This window comes from Artibeus jamaicensis, unplaced genomic scaffold (assembly GCF_021234435.1).
Source record: "Artibeus jamaicensis isolate MK-2021 breed Jamaican fruit bat unplaced genomic scaffold, CSHL_Jam_final contig_558, whole genome shotgun sequence".
Classification (NCBI taxonomy): Eukaryota; Metazoa; Chordata; class Mammalia; order Chiroptera; family Phyllostomidae; genus Artibeus; species Artibeus jamaicensis.
In genome coordinates, this window is record NW_026521886.1 from 3,575,558 (window position 1) to 3,599,941 (window position 24,384).

At 49.8% G+C, this 24,384-nt stretch overlaps 1 protein-coding gene across 3 annotated transcripts; it reads left to right on the top strand.

Annotated features, from left to right (window-relative positions):
- Nucleotides 1–10,602: 10,602 nt before the first annotated feature.
- GATA2 (GATA binding protein 2) lies at nt 10,603–24,384 on the top strand. 3 transcript variants are annotated; one of them, XM_037139656.2, is made up of 6 exons: nt 10,603–10,870; nt 16,561–16,834; nt 17,233–17,874; nt 19,900–20,045; nt 21,963–22,088; nt 22,525–24,384. In XM_037139656.2, exons 2-6 carry the CDS (start codon nt 16,606–16,608, stop codon nt 22,822–22,824), a joined length of 1,443 nt encoding a protein of 480 aa, XP_036995551.1. In that variant the 5' UTR covers nt 10,603–10,870; nt 16,561–16,605; the 3' UTR covers nt 22,825–24,384. The 3 variants fall into 3 exon arrangements, with proteins under 3 accessions (XP_036995551.1, XP_036995552.1, XP_036995549.1); XM_037139657.2 differs by lacking the exon at nt 10,603–10,870 and adding an exon at nt 11,645–11,726; XM_037139654.2 differs by lacking the exon at nt 10,603–10,870 and adding an exon at nt 15,559–15,917.

Genomic DNA, 24,384 nt, shown 5'->3' on the forward strand with positions numbered 1-24,384 from the left:
TTGCTCTAACTACCTCCCTACTTACTCCAACCTCATCCTACATTCTCCAGTCCTCCTTGTACACAAGGTATCAGAGAAACTTCTAAAATACAAATTTATCCCACTTATCAAGGTAATTCCAGACTGTTTTTTCCCAGGCCATTTTCCCCATCTTAATGGTCAAGGCATTTATTTCTATGTGATTCAGAAGATATATAACTAGCCTATTGAACCAATGATTTTGTCAATAGTATAAATTTACACTTTATAAACAATTCGATTTATAACAACATGAGTTGATTTAGAGAAAAATATTAATGAAATAGTACAGAAAGTGAAGAGATGGTAATGGGTCTAGGGAGGCTCCTTGCATACCTGGCCTCTCCTTTCATCCCAGTCACATGGAGCTTCTGCCTTTTCTAGAATTTGCTGAGCTCTTTCGTCCACAGGCCTTTACACATGCTGTTCTCTGTGAAAATGCTGTTCATACATGACTCCTCTGAGAGATTTTCAAGATATCTTGAAAAGATATTTTCACATTCATATTTTAGTTCATCAATAATTTATTTAGGTATATAGAAAGGGTGTAATTTTATTTCCTTCCAGGTGGGTAGCCACTTGTGCCAACACCATTTATTCCACAATCTACCCCCTTTCCACTGAATTGAAATACTACCTTTATCATGTATTATATTCTTATATATACACTGGAATCTATTTTTAGGTTCTCTATTATTTTCAATTATTTATTCCTCTGCTAATGCTATACTGATTTGATTATAGTGGCTTTATAATGTCTTTATTATTGACAGTAAGATGAAAATCTCATATTATTCTTTTTTTCAATTTTCCTTTGTTATTCTTGGTCATCTATTCTGCCACATGATCTTTCAGGTCATTTAATCCAGTTTTTTAAAAAAATTACTCTGTTGGTATTCTGATTTGAATTATATGAAATTTATTTTTAAAAATGAGACTTGATATTTTTATAGTATTAATCTTTTCCATACAAGAACATGATATGGCTTGCTGTTTTCTAGATCTTAGTTTTAAATCATCCAGAACATTTGATCCCATTTATTTTTTATACCTTTACATCATATGATTTATTTTCATAAACAATACAGTACTATTTTGTGTTTAAAATTCTGCCAGTTCCTTTCTTTGATTAAAATCTTATGTGCCTTACACCTATCCATACAATGTCACTCTACATAACATTTCATGCAAAGAATGTCCCATTTGTGTATCCAGCACCCTTGAGATGGGCCAGTAGCTTGAGTCAAAGGTTTCTTTTTAAATTTTTTTTTTATTTTACAAATAGTGCCCCATGAATATCCTTGCCCATATCTCTTTTACACATATCCTCATGTGTGAGGATTTCTTATATGCCTAGAAGAGGACTGCCAGGTCATATGGCATTTGCATTTTCAACTTTACTAGATACAGAAAAATTACTCTGCAAAATCCTTGTAAAAATTATATTCCAGTTAATAGGGCAGGAGACCTTGTTTACCTATGTTCTGTCCAGCCGGGGAATGTTATCCCCTGACTTCTCTTCTTGGCAAAGTTCTGTTCTTCTTCATCTTTGTTTTAAGATTTTATTTATTTATTTTTAGAGGGGAAGAGGAGAGAGGGAGAGAAATATCAATGTGTGGTTGCCTCTCGTGTGTCCCCTGCTGGAAACTGGCCTGCATCCCAGGCATGTGCCCTGACTGGGAATTGAACCATGGTTGTTTGGTTCACAGGCCTGCGCTCAATCCACTGAGCTACACCAGCCAGGGCTCCATCTTTGTTTTTAAATAATTTTTTTCATTTTTGTTTTTAATCTTTATTTTATGTATAGGATATATATGTATAAACATGTATATATGCTTGTGCATATTTATCTCTACTTCAGTATCTATCTAAACCCTTTCTCCAGGCACCTGAACCTATCCATAATGTACAAAACTACAGTGAAATTCTTAACAAATTCAAAACAGTAAGAGCATATCTATCATATAAAGTCCTATAAATGGAATTCTTGGCTCAAAGGCTCCATGATTTTGTAAATTTGATAGTGCTACTCCAAGAGTTGTCACTCTCACCAGCTTTTCTCCCCCACCTGCTTAGGAACATAATATTTAATTAAATCTTTTAAAAACAAGAACAGTATATCTATCTATCTATCTATCTATCTATCTATTTATCTATTTTTTATCCTCATCTGAGGACATTTTTGCATTGCTTTTGGATAGAGAGGAAGGGAAAGAGGTTCTTTTTTCAGAGAGAGGAGAAGGGAAGGAGAGAAATATCAATGTGAAAGAAAAACATCAATTAGCTGCCTCCTGACTGGGACCAAACCACAGCCTAGGCATGTGCCCTGACTGGGAATAGAACCTATGAGCTTTTGATCTGTAAAACATCCAACCAGCTGAGCCACACTGGCCAGGGCTCAAATATTTTGATATAAAGTGATATTTCAAAGTGTTTTTTAATTAATTTACTTTCAAACAGCTTTATTGTGGTATAATTTACAGACCATAAACTTAATTTGTTTTAAGTGCTATATTTCAATAAGTTTTAGTAAATTATCGAGTTACAACTATTATCATAATCTAATCACTTCTCAGCCTTTTGGTTAAGATCAAGTTTATCATAATCCAATTTCACTCACCCTAAATATCTCAATGTTTTAAAATTTTATTTCTCTGAGTGAAATTGGTTATCTTTTCATTAATTTAAGAGCTTGCTTTTCCCTATTGTATTTTTTCTTATTGATTTGTAGGTACTCTTTATATATTATACTTCCAGAGTAGGGTAAATGTCTCTTCTCTAACAAGTACACTGGACCTCTAATTCTCCTGGGCTGAAATTAACAGAATCTCTTGATGTGCCCGTATGTTTATCACCTTGTGCATTGCCTGCACAGAGTGACCATACCTGGTTTTATTCCATATGCCCCACCTCTCACACAGGCTGGCTCAGAGTAAGTCTCTGCAAAAAAAGCTTGAATTCCATATTTATAAATATATGTTCTTTTCCCCTCAGAGGAATTTGTGATAGTATATCAATTTGTTTGGTGAATCGTGTTTTATTGCTCCCTGAGAGCAGGTACCATTATTGTTTTGTTCAATATCATATACCCAGGGTCTGAAACAATGTGTCTCAGCACACTTTTTAAAGTCTTGATTAAATTTATTAGTTAACTAATTAATTATTAAGTGGTTTACAGTACCTGGAGGGAGAAAGGTAGTGGAAATCCCACTAGAGGATATGAAGAAGGAAGGCCAAAAGCCATAGCACCCAGCATTTCTGTGAGGGACACATCCCTGACCCAGGGACCTATAGTGTGTGGATGGGGACCCTGGTGTACGGGAGCACATGTCCATCTATAAGGGCTGGCAAAACAGAACCACAGCATTGCATTACCATGCAGGAATATGGGCCCAGGGTAACCAATCTTTTAACTTTTCAAGAGAAGCTGGAAGTGAGGATATTTATGTGAAATTTCCCACTTCAAAATCTTGGCAACAGTTATTGTATGGGCTCTTGAGACTTGGGCTGTCAATTTATGAAGCCTGGCTTACAAAACTCTTTTCAAATACATGTTTATTAGTAACTCTTATAACAACCCTGGAGGCAGGTTTGCAGAGGCTTAGAGTAGGAAAGTAACTTGCCTAAGGACACCCAGCCAGGTGGGTATATGTGTATGTTAGAAGTGGGCAGAGAGTCTCAGCTACACCACAGCTCCTCTTTCAGGGGGGAATAGAGAGGTTATTCTTGACATCCTGGGCAAGTTTGTCTCATAGGGTTTGTCCCAAGCTTGCTGGGGTAGTGTGAGGCTTGGCTTGGTGCCTAATTAGCTCCTTCTAGCACAAAGATGGGCAGAAAGTTCAGTCAGGCTGTGGCATTTTCCCAGTTCTAGATACCTCACAGCCCTTGCTCCATGCACAGTAATTAATCATGGCCACCTCATGACAACCCTGGCATAATTATCTTGTATTATGAACGATGTCTCATCTAGCAGACCAGGTTTTCTTACAGAGGCTACACTACCTAAGAATGAGGGGTGAGAACTATCCTTTGCCCTAATAAGCAAAGAAGGTGCATGCTGTGGCTCTCTTTCCCTTAGTCCTAGGCTCCTCTGGACTTGAGGGCTGGGACAGGTCAGTGGAGCCAAACACCTCATGGGAAATGAAATAACAATAAAGAGAAGTGATAATAATGTGCACGGCCTGGCCCACTTGTGCTTCCAGCCTCCTCTCTTTTTTATTCACTCGTTCCCAAAGTTGTGACTGATGCCAATACACTGTCAGTCACATTCCAGCCTACATTACCTCTCCTCCCCAAAACACAGCCCTCTGCCTAGGCCCAGGGAGCCTAGCATTCTATCCAGGGAAGTCCACAACAAGCAAAGACAGAGAAAAACAAGATGATTTTGTTTTATTTTTTTAATTCTCACCAGAGGCCCCGGCTGGTGTGGCTCAGTGGATTGAATGTTGGCTTGCAAATCAAGAGGTCACAGGTTCAATTCCCAGTCAGGGCATATGCCTGGGTTGTGGGCCAGGTCCTGGGCAGGGGGCGCACTAGAGGCAACCACACATTGATATGTCTTCCTCTCTTTCTCCCTTCCTCACCCTCTCTCTAAAGATGAAATTTTAAAATCTTTAAAAAAATTCTTGCCAGAGTATATATGTATTGATTTGACAGAGTGGGAGAGAGACATCTATCAATTGCCTGTGTGCCCTGACCCAGGATTGAACCTTCAACCTTTTGGTGTAAGGTACACTCTCCTACCAACTAAGCCACCTGGCCATAGTGAGACAGATGGTTTTAAAAGGTGCTAAGCACTATAAAAGAAATATATAGTATACGTATGACCTCACTTTTAACTGGAACCTAATCAACAAAAGAATAAAGCAAGCAAAATATAAGCAGTGACATTGAAATTAAGAACGATCTGTATATGTACCACAATTTTTTGATCCATTCATTTACTGACAGACACCTTGGTTGCTTCCAACTCTTGGCTATTGTAAATTGTGCTGCTATGAACATTGTGGTGCACAATGGAATTCTATGCAGCAGAGAGAAAGAAGGAGCTCCTACCCTTTGCAACAACATGGATAGAACTGGAAAGCATTATGCTGAGTGAAATAGGCCAGGGGTTGAAAGACAAATACCATAGGATCTCACCTTTAACAGGAAGCTAAACAACAAAACAAACAAGCAAGCAGAATAAAAACAAAGACACTGAAATAGAGAACAAGGGGACAGTGACCGGAGGGGAGAGGGAAAAGAATTTAAGGGGGAAAAAGGGGAGGGATTTGGAGAAGCAAATATGAAGGACACAGGGATGAGAATTGGGGGGGGGGGGGGAAATGGCAGGGAGGTGGGGAGCATGGGGTGGGGGGCTGGGATGGGAGAAACAGGCAAAAAACTGTACTTGAAAAATAACTAAATAAAATTATTGAGAAAAAAAAGAACAATCTGACACTAACCAGAGGGGAGGTGGGAGGGGACAACAGGGCCAGGGTTTTTAGGAACAACTATAAAGGACACATGGACAAAACCAACGAGGGGGGTAGAAGCAAGGGAAGGAGGTGATTTTGGCAGGGGTGGGGGTAGTGGTAGAGGGTAAGCACAGACAACTGTAATTGAACAATAATAATATAATTAAAAAAAAAAAGAATAGTATAGGAAATGGAGAAGCCAAAGAACTTTTATGTATGACTCATGGACATGAACTTGGGTGGGGGGTGGGGGGAATACTGTAAGGAGGAGGGGTACAGGACAGAGAGGGATAAAGGGGATAAAAAATGGAACAACTGTAATAGCATAATCAATAAAATATACTTAAAAAGAAATATATAGTATAAACTGAAAAAGGTAGGGCAGACTGACTTTGCTCTCTGAAGGCTGATACCTGAGCAGAGGCTGAACACACTCAGGTAGAGAGGATAGCAGCTACAAAGTCCCTATTCAGAGAACAAAAATGTCACTGTGGCTGGAGCACAAATGGGGAAACCAGGTCTGAGCAGTGATTATATAGGTTCCAAAGGAGTTTGGCTTTTATTCTAAATTCAGTGGATACTTCCAAGAAATTATTTCTAGACAACAAAGCTGTGTGATCATTCACTTTGTCACATCCATAATTTTCTGCCCTCCCTGCCTCCCTTCCTTCCTTCCAACAAATACTTGGTGAGCATCTACTGCCTGCCAGTCCTGCCCTGGCGAGACAGCAGTAACAAAACAAAGCTCCTGCTTCTGGAGGAAGAGACCCCAGTCCCACCTCTTCTGCCCAGGCCACCAGGCCTTGGCGTCACCCCTCCCTGTGCCCGCGGCCGCCAGGTGGCGCTCTGCGCCTGCAAAAGGGATGCTGCTGGACGTGGAAGTCCCTTCCCTGTACTCTCGCAAGGTGAGGCTGCGGATCGAGGGGCGGGGCCCACGCCTCGGGTGGTGTGACTTGGGGTTTGACCTGACTCAAGAATAGTTAATCCCGCGATATAACAGACTCCCAGGAGCTAGGAAAAATGGCTGTTGAGCTGTTTGTGTCGCCAAGAGGACCACGGGTGGGGCAGGAGCCTGGAAAAATACTGCATTTGTCAACGGCTGGTGTCACTCACCGAGCAGAGTACCTCGGGCTGCAGAGCTCGGTTCCCTCTTACCCAAGATCCCGGGTGTGGAGGCTCTGGGACCACTGGTAGGAGGCGCTCCCTTAGGCTATGAGGCTAGTTAGGATCCCTGGATGTTCCTAAACTCCTCTGAAAACCCCTCTCCCTTACATACCTGCACACCCATTTCCTGTTATAATCATGTTAAATGGCACATCCCACTCCTTCCATTGTGGAGTCTATCAAATACAAACACACTATTCTCTCCCTTCGGCTTTTTCTTTCCCAAGCTCCAGAGGTACCCCAGCTCCTGTGCTCAGCCCTAAGCCTACACACGCAAGCACAGGCTCAGGGCCCAACACCACCCTTACCACTTGCCTCTCTCTAGATTCACAAAGACAGGACTACCCTGACGCAGATCTGTGCACACCCCAAGGCACACACTGGGCTGAACACTGACACTTGCACAGTCACAAGTGTGCATGGATGTACATGCTTACAAGCATGCATACCCCTAAAACACAGAGTAGGGTGGGACATCTGCAGGCACACAACATTCAGAAGAGTAACACGACTATGTCTAAATATACATATTCACACTTGCCTGATTGGAAGGTGACAGCACATCCTGTGTGCACTCCTAAACTTCTTTGAGGATACCCAAAGAAGTGGATACCACTTGCACCTCCACTCCTTAACACACGTATCCCCCCAGTGACATGCATGCCCACACACTCACATGCAATAACCCTTCCTCTGTGCACCCTCAGACTCGTCCTCAGGCACAGCACACATGCCCACCACACATGTGTGCACGAGCTTGCACATGTGAACTTTCTTGTAGCACACTTGTTTGATGTACCTGCATGCACATCAACACCTTTGCTTGTTCAGTGCCCACCAACTGGCACACTCACATGTCCAATCAAACAGACTGGACACACTGGGAGACTCGGGTCTTCCCCCTCTTCCTGCCCTGCCCCCCACTGCCTCTGACAGTCAAGCAGCGCTGCCACCAGGCGCCTGGCGTGCCCCCTGCAGACTGCTATCTGCCTGCCCATCAGCTCGAGGATCTGCGGTGGTAAATGATGCATTCGATGGCGGGTGCATTTGTTGTGCCCGCTCTGAAAGGGCTCCGATAATCTGGAAGGCAGAGATAAGGAACACCATTTATTCTGCAGCACTTTGGAAACAATTCCCAGCCCTGTACAACCCCATTCTCCGGCAGCCTCCGGCAGCCGAGCAGATAACGATTGGCTATTCATTATCTTCGCCAGGAACAAAGATTAGCTGGTGGAGATGAAAAATTACCGGGACAGCAGCGCAACCCCCGCCCCCCCCAAGCCCCGCTCCTCACCTCCCCAACCCCACCCAGCCTGCCGGCTTTGCACTTATGCCCCACACCTGGCACTTGGTCTCCTGTGCTTTTGTTGGTGATCGGCACTGCTGAGCCCCTGGCTTTCTCTATTTCAGTTTGTCTCTCTTGCCCAGACCATCTCCCATGTCCTCCTTCCTTCCTTCTTCTTCTTTCTAGGTCCTTCCTATTGTCCTATTGTCTTGATTCCCTCTGTCTCCTGTTTGTATCTCTCTCCTCTTTGTCCACATCTTTTTCTGGTTAACACTTTCACTGCTTTTGTTTCTACCTCTCTGATCTGTTTTGCCACTTTTTAGTTTTTTGTTTCTACCTGTCCCTGAGTGTCTCTACCCCATCTCTCTACCTCCCACAACTGTCTCTGTCTATCACTATCAGTTTTTAAAATGTCCTTGGGTCTTCTGGTCTTGTCCCTCTTCACCAGGCCTCTGTGTCTCTCAATTCCCTATACCCCTGAGGGTCCCCCACCTCCTGGCCTCAGAATTCCTGCCCTCTCAAAGCCATGTTCATCATCAAAAATCAGAGGCTGGGAAGCTCCAGTGGGCTCTGGCCAGCCCAGGAAAGCAGGGAGCTAGTAGGTGGTGTGGGGTGATGTAAGACCTGGAATCCCCATCACTCGCTGAGGAAACAAGACAGAACTAGAAAAGGCTCTGTGGATACTCAGGCCCTGCTAGATTAAGGGTGCAGGGGAGGCTTGCACTTGTACACCAGGACTGGCTTCCCTGTGCCCTTCCCCACTGTGGGTGTGGGTCTTGGGAGAAAGTGGTCTTGGCAAGTCCACCTCATTAGAGCAATTATTCAGCATGGCCCTGGTGTTAGGAGATAAGCCTTATCAATTCATCTGCCCCTCCCACAGACAGACAGACAGACATATAGAAAGTGCTCTGGCAAATGGAACCCTGGAGCTCCACGGGCTGCCTGCCCTGCTGGTTAGGAAAGGTACTGAGGGTGGTGATCTGAGAAGATACAAATACTGTGAATCACTCAAGGATACACTCCTCCATGGACATAGACACGGGGTAACACTATGTAGAGAAACACATAGTTTAAAGATATATTCATAGACACACATGCTCACCCCAACACACATCAGTTCATACATGGAGCTATACACAGATATGCAGACAACTTGGATATACTCTCCATCCTTCCACCATCAGTTCAAAAAAACAGTGATACACACCCATAGCTATGTATTAAAAACAGATACATGCACACTCCTGATTCATAGACACAGGATACCTAAACACCCACTGCTATGGACCCACGCAAGGACACAAACCAATTTACCGACAAATATTTGGAAATAGTTACTTCCTATCACATGATTCATGTACACAATGATCTCAGAGATACACCGCCACAGGAACATACATCCAGTTCCATTTACACCAGTTCTCAGAGATACACTCTTCCATGTACACATATTGCAACACACTCTGAAAGAGCCACACACAATACATAAACTCTCGGAGACCCCACACAAACTCTCACGGACTCACAATACACAAGCCCTCAAGGACCATGGAAAGAAGTGGACATACTAATATATTCAGTTCTGCAGCCTTCTCATGTGCTCACATCACAAATGCTCAGACACATGGGCACTCGGGACAGACATTCTCCTGCGTTCTTAAAGCACATACACATGCAACACAGTCACCACCAGCTTCAAAGAAAGACCCTCAGATTGTAGGTGACCACAGAGCTGGGGGGCGGGAGACACTCTTCTCTAGGCACACCTGAGTATACTAGTTTCCTAGGACCACAGACTTCTCAGTCTTTCCAAGGCAAAACACTTTCTCTTTGGGCCCAAGATACCGAGATCACTTTCGCTCTCCTGGGCAGCTGGCATGGGAGCAGGGAGGGATTCAAGGTTCAATTTCATGGTAGGGGTTTTGGAAGTTGAAGGACTATCTCACAAACTCAGGAGCCTTCTTAAGGTGAAGACCCACATATGCTAATTCTTACATTCAACCTTCCCAGGACAAGCCCTCTACTCCCTGCCTCCACCCTCCTGTTGAAGTAGACTCCTCAAACTGCACTCCTAAAAGGCTCTTTTCTGCTCTGAAGTTGGGTGATCGAGAGGTGAGGTATAGGTGGGAAGGGAGAGGGGATGTGACTATACTTAGCCAAATCAGCCTGGAAGTGAAGGAGGTGGTGTGCAAGAGTGTTAAGCTACATTTGAGTGTGTGCACGTGTGCGTGTATGACCTAGATCTCCTGACTGAGGCTGTCCACGAAGCCACAGCTGTGTGCGGTGATAACCTGTGTGCACAAATGTGCCCTTTCGAACACTATTGGAAGTGGATTAGGGAAGGCAGAGCAGACCATCTGTGTACGTGTGTGCCGATTGCTCCAGAGGGTACCCGGGGAGAGTCTCTGGAGACGTCCAGGCTTTCTGAGCGTGCATCCCTGAGAGCAGGAATGCAAGTATGTGTTTCCGTGCAAGGGCGGAGTATGGCTGATCAGGGTGTGTGTCTCTTGTGTACCTGTTAGCCTTTGGTCCACCGTGGGTATCTGGACTAGGGAGAAGGGAAACAGAATCCTGGGCACCCTCCTACTCCCCTGCAGCGCTCCCGCCCCCTCAAAGTGCTGTCGAAATAAAAAGCAGCGGTCGCCGAAGCTCTGGGGAGAGACAGCTGGAGCGAGAAGTAGGGAGGCCAGCGCCACCAGGGCTTGCGGCTCAAGCCTCTATCTCCAAGCTGCCAACGCCTTTATCCCCGGCCGGCCTGAGTCGGCCACCAACCGAACAAAAGCGGCCTGCCGCTTACTCGCCGCTCAGCTCGCTGCTCAGGCCCGGCTGGTGAACGCAGCCAGCCGTGCTGGTCCGGTGGGCCCCTAAAAGCACGATCTGGCCGTGCGCCCCGCTCCGCTTCGACCCTATCCGCCCGGGGCCGCCCCCGGCCGCACCTCGCTCGGTGAGTGCCCCCCTCCTAGCTCGATCAAGGTCCTTCCAGCCCCCAGGTTCGGTTCATCCGGCACCCTAATTGCACGGTTTGCCTGTGACTCCTGAAATGGTGGTCCTTCAGGTTCACCCTACCAGCCACCTTACCTATGGATGTCATAGGTGTCTAAACCTGAGGGAACAGCAAGCCCACCTCGGGCCTCTCGCCTTTTCATTTCTCAGACGGAGCCAAAGGCCTCGAGCCCCAGTTATTCCTAGAGCCTCACAAAGTGCTCTCCTGGCCCTGGAGCTGGAGCCTTTGTCTAGGCCTCCCCCCACCTCCGGGCCGCGGTGGCGAACGGCACGGAGCCCGGTTGCGGAGCCGAGTCTGCACCTGCCCGCAGGTCCCGTGAGCGGCTTTGCGCGGCTTAACCCAGCTTTGCTCCTACGTGTGCCCTCCGAGAGCCGCCTTCCGCGGCCCTTTATCCTGTGTGATCGGGGCTCGGGTTGGGAGAGTGCCTGGTCTTAAGGTCTCCCGCCCTTGCTCCAAACCGGTGTCAGAAACCTTTTAGTAGGATTCCAGTAAGAATGGGGCCACCGCGGGCTCGGGGATCTGCCGTCGGGAGGCGTAGACCGCGGTCTGGGTTTGACTGAACGACCCGTACTTAGGTTCCTTTCGCCGAGGCCAAGCTTGAACTCCAGGTCGGCCCAACCGCGAGAAGAAAGTTCCGGCATTCAGGGCCCCCGGGTGTGGTAGCCGCTCCTTTCCCGGAAAACACGGAAGGAAATTCGTTGTTTTGGAAAAAGCCACGTCTCCTGGCCAGGGTTGGGAACATCTGGCGGTGAGCTCTGGGTCTACGCAGGCACCTCGCGCTGGGATTCGTTTATGAGTGAGTAAGCAGGACTCCAGAAACAGGTTAGGGACAGTGCGGCTGCACAGGCGTCGGGAGCGGTTTCCCACCCGGGTTGACAAACTGCAAACAAATTGGGTCTAACGAAACTGATTTACTAGTTGTGCAGCTGGGCCGCTGGGCCCTCTGAATAAACTGTGGCTGTTCCGGGAGGAGGCCATCTCATCAGGACCTCTGCGGGAAGCTGCCCTGCTTGATTATAGGGTTAGAACCTAGTAAGGAGATGCAGGATGTCCGAGGTGCCTCTACCCCAGGCGCTCAGGCGTCTAGAACGTTGGGTCCCTGTACTTACGATTCAAAGGGGCTCAGAAGACGTGTGGGGTGGGAGGGCCAGAGTGGAGGTCAGAAGAGAGGGAACCATCATCATATTTGGAGGGGCTGCGGGTAATACCCAAAGAACAGGAGAAGCTGTTGGAGCCCTGTTGGGGAATCGCATCTGAAAGGATAGCTGTGACCTGAGCAGATCTGAGGCTTTGCCCTAAAGGGGATTCTTGAACCCTCTTTAGAGGCCTGACTTCCTTTCTTGGTACCCTTCAAGGCACATTGCCAGTGTGGGTCTGGGAGGCCTCTGTGCTGCAAATTAAATGTTCCTATGGAAGGCAGTCCCTCAACAAACGGATTTCTTTGCCCCCCCACCCCCACCCCTTCTCACTGCCAGGGAATTAGGTGCTCATGGGAAAAGGCCAAAAGAATTAGGTTACAAAGAGGGCAAACTTAGGTCCTAGAGGGACAGCATCTGATAAGGGAAGTTTAAACAAAGGACTTAGAAGGTAGAACTATGTGGGGCTGGTAAAACCTAGGTAGCCGAGAGCCAACCTCAGGCCAGTGAGGCGCTATAGAACCAGGCTTGGGATCCCAGAGTCCCCAACTCCCTGATGGGAGTATCTCAGGCTGCACCCATACACACTCTGCCAGGGCAACTTGGGTCACGTGGAAAGCCGTCAGAAAATTCAGTTTTGTCCTTGCACTTTCCCAGTCCTTTCTGAAACCTTGCTACCACACAACATCTGAGTGCGATGGGAGGGCAGCAGCTGCCTTTGCAACAAATCTTGAGAATAAACAAAAAGAAAAAAGAAAGAGGGAGACCCCAAAATCCGAGGCTGTGACAGAAATATATCTGCCTTCCTTAGGCAGAGGTTGGCCTCACGACCTTTGTGGATTGTGGAGGCTTCCCCTCTCCCTCCCAAGACGGTTTTTTTTTTTTTTTTTCAGAAGGGATAGGATGGTCTCCGCTGCCTAGTGAGCGAGGCGCCTGGCTAGTGTCGGTCTGTCTGCCTGGCATAGACATACACGCACGAACACCCCCTTTTATTGGGCGACTGGGTGCCCTGCTGCCTGGCGCCCCTCTTTTCTCTCCCAGACGGGTTCGTTCCTGCGGGAGAACACGGCAGTCCCGGGTCCAACGCAGATGCTCCAATTAACGTGGAGGCCTCGGCCAAGCCAGCTGCTTGCCTGCTTTTCCAGGACGGCAATCCCAGGGCCTCAGGAAACCTGGCGAGGCTCCCTTTCCTCCCCCCCCCAGGCCGGGAATGCGGGAAGAGAGGCTGGTGAGGATCTCCTGGGACCCCTGCTCAAGCATTGCTTAACTTCCCTGCTCAGCTCCTCTGCGCGGCGATTTTCTGAGCCGCCCAGCAGGGTAATTAAATCCCCGCCTGCGCTCCCTTCTGCGCTAGGCTGGCCGGCGGCCGCTCTCGCGAAGGGCCCGGCAGGGGGCCCGGTCCGGCCCGCCACCTCTGTTCTTGCGGTGACCAGAACGCTGGCCCGGAGGGGCTTCACGTCGCTCCGGAGGAGCTTGAAGCCGAGCTCCCGGTGATAAAACGGCACACCCACCCAGCCGAGGGATAATTTGAACCTCGCCTTCGAGAGGAAGAGCGAATTACCTACTTTTCCGAGCACTCCGAGTGGCCACCTCCCTGCCAACGGAGGCGCCGATCGTCGCCCCGAGGGAAGGTTCTGTTACGCTCCGGCGTTAAAAGCCCCGCGACCGGCCGGCGGGCCGGCGGCCTCTCACGCTGGGTCCCGGGATTCGAGATGGAGTGGGGCAGCCTTGCCTGACAAGGGCGATTGTCCCTGGGGTCTTGTTGTCTTTGAGAAATTCCGTGACGCTCCGGGGACACAAAACAGGTTCGAGGCATTTTACGCGTTGATGAAGAATAGTAAGCTAAAGACTAGGAGGTGAGACAGGCGTGTACGGAGAGACAGCGGGTCCGGGTCCTACCTCCCGCATTGTGGGGATGCGGACTAGGAGGCGCGGAGACCACTCACCTGCCTGACGAGGCTGCGAGGTCCAGCGCCCGCAGCCTCACTCTCCTGCTCCGGACCCGTGAGCGTCCTACCCTGCGGGCGCTGGCCTACTCTCCTTCTCTAGTTCCGTGAAGCCGGGGCCCCGCGCGCGCCACAATGGAGCGGAGCGGAAGGCACAGCGGCGGGTCCGGGCAGACGGGTGTCTTAGGGCCGGGACGCGCCAGACGGATGGGGTTCTGCGCCCCAGCCCAGCGCCTTTACCTGCGTCACCGCGAGACGCAGAGGCAGGAGGAGCCCCGGGTTCCAGCCCGCGACCCCGTGAAGCTGCCCAGAGTCACACTGAGAGAGGAAGACGGAGGCATGCGCTTGAATCTGGGCCGGGCCAGGTGCCCCCGGAGCCGAGGGGACCCAGGGCTTTCTTCCCTCTAGGATTATTAAAAAGTTCATTTCCTGGCGAATCGGGTGACGTCAGGGGCCCGGCGTCGCGGTGGCGGGGCTGTCCGGCCGAAGAAGCAGCTTCCAGTTACCCAATTACTGACTGTCAATCCCGCCGCCCCTCCCCCCACCCTCCCGGGGGTGGCCCGGGCCCGCCCTCCCCTCAGTCCCAGACTTGACTGGGATCCCTCTGGGCATCTACCCCGACAGCGGTGGACCCAGCGAGAGGAGAGGGGCTGGAGGACGTTGATTACCCCCCATAAACCCTGTACCTAAGTCCCCCCAAATTTCTTTGTTCCCGACCCCTCCCTACCCCCACCCCGGCCATAGGCTCCCTCCGAGCCTTGTTCTCTTCTGTCTGTACAATGGCGAGAGAGCGAGATTTGTGCACCGGGCCCAACTGACCCACAGAGCTGGATCTCTGGCCTGGGGGTGTATGGAGAACAGTCCTAGGTGACTGAGAGGACAGAGTTCTACCTCTCCCCGGGGCCACCTCAGGGAACTCCAGGAGGAAAAAAATGCCTTCTTCTGCCCGGAGGCGTCTCCTTCAAGCCTCAGCCGGCGCCGGCGCCAGTCTGGGTCACCAAGGCCTCGCCTCTGGCAGTTCGGCCTGTTGGTCTTCGAAGACCACGCCCGGGAAGGGGACACCCCTTCCCCTTCTCTGGAGCCTTAGGCTGAACCACCTCCACTGGGGTCAAGCACAGTTCTAAGTGGCTTCGTATCTGAGGCCCGGGTGCCCACTGGGACCCCACAGTTCGGCCCCTCAGCGCTCCTGGTGTCCGGGAGCTGTCCTCGCTCCTCCCCCCACCCCTGCCGCGAGTTAGAGGAGAGAACGGTCTGGGTAGGTAGTTGGGCTTCAACTAGCCACGTTCGATGGTAAAGGAGGTGAGGTGAGATCCGAGAAAGTGGAAGGGCTGGAGTCCCGCGGAGGGGGTCACCTGGACACCCATAGAGTGCATGGCAAGGGCTTCTATGGAGGGGGCCCCAGTTAGAGGTTAGTTACTGGAGGAGGTCCCAGAAATTAGGGGGACCCAGGAATGTCCGTATGAGGGGCGCAGGGGTCAGCCTTCGAGGTGAGGCTGGAGGGGGTGGCTGCAGGGGCCTCAGGGAGGGCCCTGGGAGGGCACCCAAGGAAGGAGGGGGCCCGCCGGCGGGTCAGTCAGCTAGTCGGCCAGGCCGGGAGTTGAAGGCACAGCCAATGGTGGGCGGAGGCTGGGCAGCGTGCGGAGATGATTGGCTGGCGCGGGCTTCTTAGGCGTGCGCGGCTCCAGCTTCATGTCTGTGCTGGAGTCTCAAGCTGGCGCCAGGGCGGTCGGAGGATGCAGAGGGCCCTCAGCCGGGCGCGCCTGAGGCCGAGGCGTTCGCTGTCCCCCAATCCTACCCAGTGAGCCACGCCAGCCTCCTGGCCCTCTGCCCCTAGCCCCTTCACTCCGGGGGCTTCTACGGTGTTGCCCCCCATCTGAAGCCGTGTCTCTCCGTGGCTCTGTGTCTGTAAGTTTGGGGTTCGAGGGCTGACTGGGAGTGTTGGGCGTGCCAAGCTCTGAGATGTCTCTGCAGGGGCACAAGGCCGAGGCGCTGCTGGGGGTGAATGTTTTGGTGTGCCTAAACGAGAGGTGCAGATTGTGCTGCCTTGGAGTGTGCTCGGGCAGCTGGCTCTCAGAGTGTGCCTGTTGGGTGCGGGGGAGGGGACAAAGTCAGTAAGTGTATCTGGCGCAAAGTATAGGTGTGTGGGTATTGCTGGGATCATGTGCTCTAGTGGATTCCCCAGGAACCTGTCTCCAACTTTTAGTCTGTTTCTGTGTTTGCGAACCAGGATGGTGGAAGTTCAGTGTGAGTTTCTGACTAAAGTGCGACTGTTCGTGCATTTTGGGGGTAATTAGTATAGGACCTCGTTCTTGTGTGTGCCCCTGTGTGCACAGGTGTGTGACTCTGGGACCAGAGGTCACCACGTGAGTGTGCACAGCTGAATCCTCTCCCCCACCTTCCTTTCGTTTTGAGCTTTAAGTTTTCCTCCCATCCGGGGCTGGTCCGAGGTTGAGCTCAACGGGGTAAGCAGCGCACGGGCCGCCGCGTGACCGAACTTTGGGGGTGTCAGGCTGTGTCTGCGTCCCTCACGCCCCCTTCTGTCTCTCAGGGTCGCTGCTGCCTTCTCCCCGAACCTGAGCCTCCGCCACTGGCTATGGAGGTGACGCCGGAGCAGCCGCGCTGGATGGCTCACCCCGCAGTGCTGAATGCACAGCACCCCGACTCGCATCACCCGGGACTGGCGCACAACTACATGGAACCTGCGCAGCTGCTGCCTCCCGACGAAGTGGACGTCTTTTTCAACCACCTAGATTCACAGGGCAACCCCTACTACGCAAATCCGGCACACGCGCGGACGCGCGTCTCCTACAGCCCAGCCCACGGTGAGCCCAGGGCCAGGCGGTGACTGGGAGCTCTGTTACCTCGCACCAGGCGTGGAAGGGAAGGAGGGCCCGTCTTTCTGCTTCCCGGATATGGGATCCACAGGAATTGGAACAGCGAAGAAATGGGGCGGGAAAGGTGGGGGCGTCTGAGTCCCACAGGGTTTTTGCCCATTTCCAGCTGGCTCGTAGGGGTTGTCTCTAGGCTTTGTCCAGTGGGGTTTCATCTTTGTCACTTGTCTTTGCGCTCCGGATTGACATTCCTGATTTTTGCTGCTCGTTAAATTTTTGGGGAGAGTGTTACTGCTGGTGGCTTTGTGAGTTTTGGTCCCGTGTATCGTGTATAGTGTCCTGGTTGGGCCCAGCCCTCTGTATCCTAACCCCTCTCCTTTTTCCTTCAGCCCGCTTAACCAGCGGCCAGATGTGCCGTCCACACTTGTTGCATAGCCCTGGGTTGCCCTGGCTGGACGGGAGTAAAGCAGCCCTCTCTGCTGCTGCAGCACACCACCACAACCCTTGGACCGTGAGCCCCTTCTCCAAGACACCACTGCACCCCTCAGCTGCTGGAGGCCCTGGAGGCACCCTCTCTGTGTACCCAGGGGCGGGGAGTGGGAGTGGGGGAGGCAATGGGGGCTCTGTGGCCTCCCTCACTCCCAATGCAGCCCATTCTGGCTCCCACGTTTTTGGCTTCCCACCTACACCACCCAAGGAAGTGTCTCCTGACCCCAGCACCACTGGGGCTGCCTCCCCAACCTCCTCTTCCGCAGTGGGTAATACAGCCAGAGGAGAGGACAAGGATGGTGTCAAGTACCAAGTTTCACTGGCCGAGAGCATGAAGATAGAAAGCAGCAGCCCCCTGCGCCCAGGCCTGGCTGCTGTGGGCACCCAGTCTGCCACACACCACCCCATTCCCACCTACCCTTCGTATGTGCCGGCTGCCACCCATGACTACAGCAGTGGACTTTTCCATCCTGGAGGCTTCCTAGGTGGCCCTGCCTCCAGCTTCACCCCTAAGCAACGCAGCAAGGCACGCTCTTGCTCAGGTAAAAGCAGGTACTAGGGACCTAGTGGAAATAGGGGTGGTTTGTGCTTTGCAGGGTGGTGGTTGGGTTGGGGAGATATAAGCTGTGGTATGGGAGAGAGGTCAGTGTCAGTCTCCCAGATCTGTGGATGAGTAATGTCCCCTTCTAAGACACCCCAAGAGATGTCTGAGGCCCCAGACATCTTAAGTGTTCCTGATGGCCTCCAAATTTCACTTTCTTTCCCTACTCCTTACCTTATTCTACACCACTAGCCACTGCTAGACCAGACCACAAGAGGGATATTCCTTGTTTTCCTCCCTGAATCTTAAGTGAAAATTCCATGTGAGAGAATGCAGTATGCAGGGAAAAACAGAGGCCATGTTTCAGTGTGTATACATGTGTTATAAGCATGTGTGCTTACTGTGAGTATCCTCCAAAGGTTCCAGACCCTTGAGGAATCTGGTTCTCCAACTCAATCAGTCCAACCTTGGGATTTCAATGATTCCCAATCTCCTTGGGTGGTTTTCCCAAAGCAGAATTCTAGGACCCATTCATGCTTGCTATCTGTGTCCTTCACTTTTCCTCTCTGAAGGCTGGAGTGAGGGGATGAAACTGTAGGTGCCTCTCTGCACCTTTGCAAGAGGAGCTGGCTTGGGCCAAGATGGCCATCGGAGAGCAGACACTGTGGCTAGTGTGGGGGTCCTGCTGTCAATGCCTCCTTCTCAGTTCTTTTAAGCTGGGGAAAGGAAGATTTTAAACTTATTCCTGAGTCCAGGACACACCTTTTCTTGCTCGTATACAGTATTTTGCCATGTATAATGCTCACTTCTTTGCTCAAATTTTTGAGGAAAAAATAAGGATGTGCATAATACAGGGTACCTGAAATACCCTGTCTCTGTCCTTGTGTTTTGTAATTATTTTTTACGTGAAATTTCTTGCACTGTAGTATGTTAAAAAATGCTAAAATTCCTTTGTAATACAAAAAACGAGTATCTAAATATAAATAAATAAATAATTGAATTAAAAACTTAAAATGAAAGATTATTTTTTTCTGAAAGTTTAGGCCAAAAATGTGGGTGGAGCATTATACATGGGAGTGCATTATACACAGCAAAATACAGTATATTGAGAATTTAGTTTAAACTAAATGTGGGAAAATTTCCTGGGTAACATGACTTTAGCTGCTACCCTCCCTGATTGCTGAAGCTGCTACTTTTAGCCATATTAGTCTCACCTCAGAATCCCTGTTCTGCTCAGACCAGCTAGCTTGCTTTTAATTAGTTTTTTTCTCCCAAGTTTGTTTTACATTCTATTTGAATTCCAGATGGTCTTTTAACAAAAATAAAACAAACAAAAAGCCAACAACAGCAAAAAAAAAAAAAAGAATGATCACTTAACCTAAAAACAAAAGGACTTATTATTTGTTTTACTTTAAAGAACAACTTCGATCTGAGTCCTGGGCTGAAATGTAGGGGCTCAGCCGAAGAGGGGATTTGGGGAGAAAGAAGGACGTTACCCTTGGCTGAGAGCAGAAAGACAGGGCAAAGGCTGAGGGCATAGACGTGGAGCAGAGCCCCGCTAGATGGCGGATGTGGTTGCGGGCGGGGTGGGGGGGGTGGGGGGGGTGGGGGGGAATAGGAAAGAGACAAAAGAGAACTAGCAAGGGGGCTGAAGTAGTTCCCAGCCCAAGCAGGTCAAGCTGGGCGATTCCTGTCACAGTCCTCCCATTGGCAAAGTGTGTTTTAATTACCCTCCCCTGGTTTCTTTTGGAGAAACCCTGGAGCCCTGGCCGAGCTCCTCCCTCTGTCCCTGTTTCCCTTTCTTTCGAGAGAACTTTGAAGAGGGAGATTTGTCCCCAAACTACTCTGTGAACCCTTCTCATGTTGGGGGAAATCCTCGTGGTCTCTCTTCTGGCCCTGGCTGGGGCTAAAAGTCACCTCCCTTGAAGCAGTCTGGCAGAAATAATCAAGAGCCTGCTTGCCCACCTGACTCTTCCATGACTTTGTTGGCTAAATAGTCTTGGTGTCTATCCCTGTCCCCTTTCAGAAGGCCGGGAGTGTGTCAACTGTGGGGCCACAGCCACTCCTCTCTGGCGGCGAGATGGCACTGGCCATTACCTGTGCAATGCCTGCGGGCTTTACCACAAGATGAACGGGCAGAACCGGCCACTTATCAAGCCCAAACGGAGACTGGTAGGCAGTGGGTGCAGGAAGAAGGCCCGTGGGAAACAACTGGGGTATTCTTACCTGGGCTGGAGCTGACAGTTGATTAAGAAATAACAGAACTCTTCAAATGCAGATGATTTGCCACTTAAAATCTTTTAACATTAAAATATCTTGGATGTTGATTGGGGTCTCCCCTTTTTCAGGTCAGATTTTTTTTCAGGCCAGATTTTCTTCTCTGCAGCCCATCAGGGACCCTTACCCTACTCTGCTCAATGATACCAAACGTTGAGTGTCCAAGCACCCAGCTTCCATTCTCTGGCTTCTGTTTAACTTAAAAAAAAAAAAAATAGGGCCATGAAGTAATTTTCCTTGTGGCTTAGGGCAGCTCTCTCACAATCTCCTCGTGCCTATTTAAATAAAACACACCAACCACCAAAAAAACCTGCCTTTTATTATTTTTCCATGGAGACACCTATAATGTGTATTTTCATTTGAGTGATTAAAAAAAAATGCCCTTTCGGATCTCCTGCCGGAGTTTCCTATCCGGACATCTGCAGCCTAAAGATAAGGAAACTTCGCGTATCTGTTTCCGGACTCCGCTAGTTTTTAGAGTCTCTCCTCGGCTCAGTCCTGCCTCTCGCTGGGCTGTTTTGAAATTTCTAATACTCTCCACTTTGCAAATAATGTGTAAAATGCTAAGAATAATAAATATATTTTTTTCAGGGTGAAGTGATTTATGAGGCTTAAATCACTCGCCACTTTGGGGGGGCCCCTTTTTTTCCCTGCAGAGAGGGTGGGGTGAGGATTCAGGTGGTGTTGGCCCCTGAGTCACAATTCCAGCTTCAGGCTGCTTACTCACCCTCACCATTCCCTGGCTCAGAGGCTACAGTCCATAGGCTGCAGTCCCTCTGTGGTCAGGCTTTCCAGCCTGGGGCCGTTCTAGCCTCTGCTGGCCTCAATCTTCCACAACCCATCTTGCTGCTGGTGGTTCTCGGGTAAGTGCTTGGGGAACTCATTCTGTGATTGTGGGGTTGGCAGTGGTTGTCCTGGGAGAAGAGATCTACTTTCTGGAATAAAGACCCTCTTACCTTCCCTTAAAAGCAGGTCACTCCCTTCTCCAGGAACCAGACACTCATTTCCAGACCACCTCTGTTCTGCATTCCTTGAGGAGCTGGGGGCAGTTAGAACTCTGAGGTTTGGGGTACAGGGGGCTGAATAGATAGACCAGCATTGTCCAATAAACCTACAATGATGGAAATGTTCTAGGTCTGCATGGTCCACTATGGTAATACCCAGCCAATGTTATGACTGTTGACTCCTTGAAATATAGCCAGTGGAATTAAAGAAACAGGATTTCTACTTTTATGAAATAGTTGTTAAATTTAATCAAAGTAGTCACATGTGGGTAGTAGCTAAGTGTTGGGCAGCTCAGCTTGAGCAAGACTCCCTGAATATTTTATATTCCCACCCTGGGCAGCTATATGATCCCCCTGCCCTGGCCTCAGGCATGAAACTGACACTCCCAGAAATATGGATTTTGAGGGGAGTCCTATTCGAGAAGACAGAAGCATCTCCAGACCCAGGGGCTCAAGGAGGGCCAAATCAGCCTTCTAAACTAAAAAGCCCTCCTTAGGGCCTCAGTTTCCGATTTATAGAATTAGATTGTTTGGCAAATCCGGGAGGTGGCTGATTTTTCCTTCCCTCTCTTGCAACCCTGTTGATTGTGACATCAGGCTTCTTAGAGTTCTTTATTCTAAAGTTCTGTGTTTGTCTCGATCTTGAATTCTAAATGTCCACTGCTTGGAGATGTCTGGATTTCCCATAGGGATTTGCACTCCTTGGCTAAGTTGTTGGGGGCAGGGTGGGGGTGGGACAAGGGTCTGGGGAGCTGGTAGAGGTGGGAAGTGGAAGCCAAGTCTGCTGATGCTGCTGATCCCCTACCAGTCAGCTGCCAGGAGGGCAGGCACCTGTTGTGCAAATTGTCAGACGACAACCACCACCTTATGGCGCAGAAATGCCAATGGGGACCCTGTCTGCAATGCCTGTGGCCTCTACTACAAGCTGCACAATGTAAGTCTGCCCACTCTACTAGCCCCACCCATCCCCAAGGACCTCTGCTCTTTGTGCTGTCAGGCAAGAGGCCTCAGCTGCTCTCCAGCTTGACTTGGCTTAAGAAAGGGCTCCCATAAGAGAGGGCAGGCTGGCTGGAAGTATGTTCCCCACAGCTGGGCCCAACCAGTACCTCTGTTTAAAATAAAAATGTGGGGAGTGTGTTTTGGTTGTGTTGATGGGGGGCAGGGCCCTGCAGGGTACAGGTAATCCCCGCACAGTGATAAGTACCCTTCTTGAAACTGTGGCTGTGCTGGTGGCAGCACTACAGTGGGCATTTGGTGGTGGGGTTCCCCAGCCCTGACTTACCTCTGTCTGCTCCAAGCTGAAGCAGAGGCTGGGGGTTTTGCTTTGGGAAGGGAACTAGACTTCCTAAAGGCTTTGTGGTTGTCCCTAGGTGAATAGGCCACTGACCATGAAGAAGGAAGGGATCCAGACTCGAAACCGGAAGATGTCCAACAAGTCCAAGAAGAACAAGAAGGGGGCAGAGTGCTTTGAGGAGCTGTCCAAGTGTATGCAGGAGAAGGCCTCCCCCTTTAGTGCTGCTGCCCTGGCTGGACATATGGCGCCTGTGGGCCACCTCCCACCCTTTAGCCACTCTGGACACATCTTGCCCACCCCAACTCCCATCCATCCCTCCTCCAGCCTCTCCTTTGGCCACCCCCACCCATCTAGCATGGTAACTGCCATGGGCTAGGGACAGTCCTCCATGATGAAAAGATAGATGCAGAGGAGAGTGGCCTGCAACTCAAGGCTGGATGCTCCCAAGATGGGTAGACCAAAACCTTACCTATCTACCCTTCTGCAAAGACTGATGCCTTTCATCAGCCCAGCCTGAGCCTGAGCCCTTGCTGCCTCACTTGTGGGTGCTCTGCTCAGCAGTCACCAGTCACTATGAAGATTCTCAGTGGGACTGAGAGATCATCACCGCCAAGCTGCTACCCAGTTGGGGTTCCCATCACGGACAATTGTTTGGAGAGCAGAAAGGACAACTTTATGAAGAGAGAAGGTGGGGGTGGGGGACAAACAAAGGAAACCAGTTTTAGAAAAAAGAGAGTAGGCAAAATAATTTATTTTTGCTTTTTTCTAACAAGGACTGAGGAACTTGGTAGGTCTGAGCCACCCCTGGCTCTCCCCATCTTCCTCAGCTTGGCCTTCTGTCAAACTTGCCAGGAATTCTGAGGAATGACAGATTTGAGAGGGACTTAAGCCTGCACCTTCTCCTCAGGTTTCCCTCTCTAAAATGCTGAGCCCCAGACTGAGCCTAGCCAATCTAGAAGGGGTCATAGCCTACCAGAGGCTGAGCCAGTGCGTGCCCTGCTGATGGGCCCTGGAGGGTAGAGACAATCACAGGAGGTCCTACATGTATTCCCAGGCCAGGGCTGGGTCACAGGAAGGAAACAACATTTTCTTGAGAGGGGAAATGTCTCCCAGCATGCTCCCCTGGCTCTGAAGCTGAAATTGGTATGACCTGTGTCCCTTTAACACTAGAGCCACAGCCTGCCTACTCTGTCGGGTGGACCCCTGTACATACTTTTTCTGCTAGCCTCTCAAACCCCTTCCCTCCCACTATGAAACAAAAGAAAAAATGTTTTTAAAAAAACTGCATAAGCTTAACTCATTGATGAGTTATTTTAATTTTAAACTCTTTTCAGGTCCAGTCAAATTTTGCTACAGAAGCCTTTGTTATGGAAAGGAATAAACCTACAAATCAAGGCTGTAGCTTTGCGATTATTTTTGAAAAAGTTTTTGGATCCCACAGCCCTAGAATGGGGAACTGGGGACCAGAGGCAGGGCCTTGGCTTCTGGGGGTTGGTCTGGCAGGTGGCAAAGGGGTGTGAGTCAGAGACAGGATTGAAGGAGAGGCCATGACCCTGCTGGGGTCCGGGAGACCTGGATTCTGCTCTGCTTTGCTGTGGCTGTCTGGATCCTTCCCAAGGTACAGTTGTATATAATCTTGTCTGAGCTTAGATTCTGTGTGTGTTAGTGGTGGGGTTTGGTGGCTGGAAAGGGCCGTGCCCCAAAAAGGAATTGTGCTGATGTGTAGTTGATCAAGTGCAATAAGGGCTGGCGATTGCTGCTGGGGGCACTACCACCAGAAGTAACTTATTTTGTATTAGCATCCACATAAGAAGAATTGGCAGTATTTTCTGTTTTTCTGTTTTAGTTGGCTTGTTTCGTTTTGGATTAGTGAACTAAGTTATTGTTAATTATGTACAACATTTATATATTGTCCAAAAATTGTATGCTATCCTTA